Below are 6,276 nucleotides of genomic sequence, written 5' to 3' on the forward strand. Positions count from 1 at the left end.
ATATTAGAAAGTCATTCCTATTTAATTCACAAGCCATCTAAACAACTGCTGAATAATGACGCTGGGCAGCAAAACTGATGCAGGAGTTTAGATATCCATGTCATAACACCTCAGGCAAGGGCTGTGGATTTAGCATCATTAATATGGTTTCATTACATGTATTAGTACACAAAACACCACATGTGTGCTGTGCAGTATCTATCCCGGCTGTGTAGTTTTGCCTTACATTGCTCTGCACCAGTACCCTGCATGTATGACAGTAAACGACCTTACTTTAATGTCAACTACTTTAACAAATGGCATTAACGGACCTGGTTTGAAAAATGATCAGAAATGTAATTTTGTCTTATATCTGCTATGCCTGCATTTCAGGGCACACACGTTTGTTCTGCTGTGCTACAAAATATACTTCACATATCTTTCTGTATTTTATGATATTCTACCCAGGGCACTCTGTACATTCCTTGAGGCCAGAGCAGTGAAGTGTAGTATCCTAAAACAGGGGTTCCTAAAGTGGGGGTCGCGAGATGATTACAAATTTAAAATGTATAATTGTTTTGATTCAATATCTTTAAATTCTTATTCATAATAACGTGTGCATAGACATTTTTCAGGGGCGGACTGGCCATCTGTAGAATCCCCCCATTGACAATCCACTAGCGCACCAGCACCCCCCCCCCCCCCCCCCCCGTTGACAGGGGTCGCCAGTCCCTGGCACTGTTATTTTGGGCGTCGAGTGCTGAAAAGTTTAGGAACCCCTGTCCTAAAAGACCAAAAAGCCTTTGGTTAAATCAGGTTATCCTCCTCGTGGCCTTCCAGCATTAGCAGTCCAGAGGGATTGTGGCCTGTCAGCGATGAAATGACATTTACAACAGAACAGTCCTGCTGCAGCTCCTCATTAAAGGAGTATTGTCAAGCATTGTGAGACTCAGACTGTTTGACAGACAGTCAAACCAACGCATTGATGTCAATCTTCAGCACATGTCCTTTGTCTCCTAAAAATTCAGTGTCACAAAGTCATCGGCAGCACACTTTCCTGAGCACTGCCTCTAGGGCCTGGTCGTGTTACTGTGTGGTTAAAGCTTCCTTTGGTCTTAATCTGAAAGGAAATAGGGAGGAAAGAAACCAGCCTCCAACCCAAATCATGGACAGGCTGAGATATTCGGCTGTTTTGCAAAAGATTGTAGAGTGGTACAGTAAAGAAACTTAGAAATCTGAAGAATGTATTTGTGCATTCATGTGGCGCTGTAAACATGGAAACAAGACAGTGATTGAAGCCAGTGGATGGCGGGGGCACTTCGTCTGTGAAGGAGTCAGTCGAGACCCGTGAAGGTCTCATTTTCATTAGGATGACTGATCCCCATGTATGCTATAGATCACTACATGACAGGGTAATTCACTTCAACATTATGCATCAGCTGGTAAGTACATGTGTGGAAAATTCAGTGTTCACATACACGGTTACACTTACGGGGCTGTAGAGGAATCTGAGGTCTGATGGGATGCAGGCTACACACATTACAGCAAAGAACACAAACATAAATGTGCCTCTGCAGAGAAATAATGTAACAGAATGCTTATTCAGCTAAATACTGAAGCTGTGGGAAAAGAATGTGTTCAGAGAAGGATACCAAAAGTACAAACCCTAGCATAAAAACACAATCTAATGTTTTTATTTTTTCATCCCCTCAGATCTGACATATGATTTACAGAAGAGTGGATGCAAGCTTTCCACGGAGACTGTAGGACTCATCGCTATCCCAAAAATAACACCTCAGACTCAGCCGCATTTCACACACACACACACACACACACACACACACACACACACACACACACACACACACACACACACACACACACACACACACACACACACACACACACACACACACACACACACACACACACACACAGCACACACACACACACACACACACACACACACACACACACACACACACACACACACACACACACACAGCACACACACACACACACACACACACACACACACACACACACACACACACACACACACACACACACACACACACACACACACACACGGCAGAAGCTGCAAGGAGTTTGTGTGCCCAGTAAGAGCTGTCACAGCATCCTCTAGAAATTAGTTATTTTCTCAGCCACCCGGGGCTCCAAAGCCATCACTCACATGCCTCTGTTGTGATTTCAGTCAGAATGGTGAGTAAATACAAAACAGCACTCAGGTTTCATGCTTTTGCATCAAGCCACACAGTATAATTCATTGTGACATTTTTGCATCTCATCCACACATACAAACGTTTGCCGCCCCTCCCTTGGAGAGAGACGTTGTTTACTCAGGACATGGGAAGGGAACATGAGCGGACAGAGCGAGGTCCGGATGCCATAGGTGAGTCAGCATAGACACTGGAGAGGCAGACACCGTGTTTTCCTCCACTAACACCCACTCCACTGCTGTCTCCATGAATGGGAGCTACACCTACGCCTGTCGTCCTATCAGATGGCATTGATACTGAACATGCTACTCACATGTCGTAGAGTCTGTAACCCATGGCGGAGCCCGGTCTGCTAGCCTGGGACCCGGGGTCTCGCGCCCGCCTGGGGTCCGTGCTGCTCACCACGGCGCGCCACACGCTGGGTTTGTCCATCCTGTATGCTGGTCAATGGGACTGCGTGACTGAGACAGCGTGCGCACACGGGCTCACTCGCATTCACTCTCCCCTCTCCCTCCCAGTCACAAACACAAGGCAGCTAGAGAGCGGTGTGTGTGATGTAACGAGGAGCGTCCAAGAGGCTGGGGGGGGGGGGGGGGGGGGGGGGTGGCTGCTGATGGAGGAGGAAGGGTGGAGGGAGGGTTGTCATTGAGCCAAGAAGCTAAAGGAGCTGTCTGTTAGGAACTGATGTAAAGCCTCTGTGTTAAAGCATAGAGGATGAAGGGTAAGTCTGTACTGGAGTCAGTGCCTGGGGGGGGGGGGGGGGGGGGGGGCACTCCTAAATAAAAAGCACGAGGAGATGACCTGCAGGAGAGCTTCTGGAGATTACGCTGCCTTTCATAAACACAGAGAAGCATCTGCGTACGCCTCTCTCCACCCTCTTATCTGTCCTGAGTAGTACAGTCCTCAGCAGGGCCACAGGATTGGCTCCTTGGTCTCCATAGAAACAGGAGGATGTGTCAGAGGTAGGGCTCATTAACATGCCTTCTCTCCCCTCCCTCCCATTTTGTTTTCACTCCCTCTCTCTATTTCTCCCTCTCTCTTTTCCCATATCTCTTCTTCTCATGTATTCGCCCCCCCTACCCTCCATCTCCATCCGTCTCTCTTCTGAAATCAATGCACTTTTCTCCTTGGTGTCTTTCCAAACAAAAGGGCTTTCCAGTCCAGTGAGGATTGGTGCAAAAAGGTAAAGATGATGAGTTGCTGTGGTTAATTATGTCTGCAGAAAAAAGAAACACTACAGAACTTAGACAGAGGAGATAATGGAAGCAAATGAAAAACTTAAATAGATCATTTTTGAGTTAACGACAACCTTTCCACCATTCCCACAAAGAGAAATAGAAAGTATATGGCTTGCACAGAAATTGCATCATGTACAAGAGACGCCAAAAGCAGAGAGGAAGTGTGAAATATTGAGCAGAATAAGGCTGCATTACTGAAGATGTCATCTTCATTCTGGGAAATAATAGATATGGCCTGCAAACTCAAGATGGTTTACACATACAGTACACTGCACTGTGCTCCTGTTAGGACAAAGATGGTAGTCTTGTCAACAGTTTCACCAGGTAACAGCATCCAAAGCATGATGGTAGGCAGGCAGAAGATTGTCTATGGAGACAAGCTCTCATCAGCACATAATGAAGCTCCAAACAGACACAGGCACACCCACAGTGGGCTAAAGAGATGTACATGGCTTACAATCTCCAGGGGAGGATATGTTTCACCCCGGGCAGACCCGATAGCACACAGCGCTGTCGATGTATTGAGTATTAACGCCAAGGTGACTAGTACTATCAGACCTTTATCTTTTTCTCAATGAACTTGTGTAGTGGCTAATTGCAGGTGTGCGTCATCTCACTTCAATTACACTGGCTGTGTACTCTGTAATCACCCAGCACGAGTGCTGATCACTCCAGCGCTGACATGCTCTTGTCACTGAGCCATTTGTGTGTGCGTGACTGTTTGTGCACGCTTGTTTGTGTCAGCTCTCAGTGCAGAGAGGAAACACTGTATATTATTTCACTAAAACTGCTCACATTCACACATCCAGAGCAGAACATAGTTGGTTTTCTCAGAGGACAAACCCTTTTGCATTTGTGGGCACTAAATGAGCTTTTCTTTTGTGCCACTTTTTGCCATTTAAGAGGCCAAGGCAACGGTTTTAACGCAATTTGCTTCTCATTTCAACATTGAAATTGTGGGAAGCAGAAGATATTGCAGCCCCTACAAGTAGACTAGTTATCATTGTCAGTCCTTGCTAGCACTTGAAATGCCACATATAAAAGCCCTGCGGAGACAGTTAATCAGTGAGCTCGTCCGATACAATTCAAAACACAATTCAACCAAAGCTTGGCTTGTAATTTAACCTCCAGGTTGACCAAATTCTCTGTGTCTGTATATATCTTTGTGCATGCTTGGTTAAAGGTTGTGGGGGGAGGGGGCTTTCACAGGACTCACGGTATCTGCAAACCCTGAGCAAAATGTGTTTGTAGTCCAGGCACAGGCACAGGCGCACACACACACACACACACACACACACACACACACACACACACACACACACACACACACACACACACACACACACACACACACACACACACACACACACACACACACACACACACACACACACACACACACACACACACACACACACACACACACACACACACACACACACACACACACACACACACACACACACACACACACACACACACACACACACACACACACACACATTTATGGCCTTGGGTGACCCTCCACACATCAAGGCTTGTTCATATAAAGATACAAATCTTGCATACGTTGGCTTTCTTGTGCCAACCTCCCCTCTCCTCTGTCACCATATGGCTCCTTTAAACCAGCTGGCCCTTGGTATAATGTGTGCCGTTGGACTATGGCTCTAGGATTCTGAGCAGCACTCAGAAGCACAGATACATTGAATGCACACACAAAGAGAATGCACATTAAAACACACCGAGAAGGCTTTTAGTGTCACAGGAAATGATGATGATGAGTTCCAACCTAATGACATTGAGTCTTTCCTCTTGAAGACAAAGACAAGTGGAGAGCTTATAATCACCAAATGTGAAATCTTTTGCTGCATGTCACAGGCTCTTTTCACCCCAAACCTCTCAACCACAGTTTTATCAATCAAAAGCTAAAAGGTCCATCAAATGATAAGCTGAAAAAAAGACAGCTATTGAGATTACCTCATATTTTGAAAGTAGAGCTGAATTAAATATTCAATAAACAAAATATTTTGTTCAGCAACTAATTTGTTTGTCATATGTAATGTTTGCTGTTTATATGATTATGTTGGGGTTTGGAAAGCTTTAAAAAGGTAAGACTGGTTAATTGTGATGGACATTATTCAGACAATAATATTGATTTTTGGTGAAAAAAATCATTACACCAAATAATGTTTCCCTTGTTCAGGTGTAGCAGTTTTGAATGCATCATGCTACAAATGAGAAAACCATAAAAAAGCCTCATGAGTTGATCAGCTAAAATGGAAAATCACAGAATGTCCTGACATCGCTCGTTTCTCGCTGAATCGGCTGCTGTTCTCTGCTGAGTGGCCTTAGCTGATATAAAGACAGATAACAGAGATAAACAACTGCTGGAGGTCACAAAACAGCAAGTTCTGTACACTTGAAGTCTCCAAAACTGATGTAGTACTTCTTCCTATCAAAGTACACTCTGTTTATCCTCTAGTAAATCTTAAAAAGTACAAACTGTAGTGTTACTATGCAGCGTATGTATCTGTCCACACTATATGTAAGAACAACAGTACTGAAGGAACTGTCTGTTCACAACATTAGGAAGCATTATATCGTCCTCGACTGAGCTGCTCAGAGGGGGTCCAGTCTCTTCTCAAGAGCTTCCAGCCCACTTCAAACACATCAGAACGGGAGAGAGAGAGAGAGAATCAAAGAGAGAGACAAGTGGGAGAAAACTGACATTGACTAAAGCAATGAGAGCTGCACACCACAAGATGGCAGTGCATCCCCTCCTTGAACGACTTACTGCAGCCTGATGGGATCAATATTAC

General features: G+C 45.1%; 1 protein-coding gene across 3 annotated transcripts in view; it reads right to left on the minus strand.

The window, feature by feature from the left end:
• The window catches only part of iqsec1a (IQ motif and Sec7 domain ArfGEF 1a), a 95,297-nt gene that overhangs the window by 51,903 nt on the left and 37,118 nt on the right, over positions 1 to 6,276 (minus strand). Inside the window, exon 1 of one of the 3 annotated variants that reach the window (XM_079678840.1) lies at positions 2,533 to 2,772. The exons of the other annotated variants lie outside the window; for them this stretch is intronic. Coding sequence (XP_079534966.1) covers positions 2,533 to 2,651 — 119 coding nt within the window. The 5' untranslated portion in view covers positions 2,652 to 2,772. Of the gene's footprint in view, positions 1 to 2,532; positions 2,773 to 6,276 lie in introns of those variants that run through there. 3 annotated transcript variants of the gene reach the window in all.

This window comes from Notothenia rossii, assembly GCF_949606895.1.
Source record: "Notothenia rossii genome assembly, chromosome: 4".
NCBI lineage: Eukaryota > Metazoa > Chordata > Actinopteri > Perciformes > Nototheniidae > Notothenia > Notothenia rossii.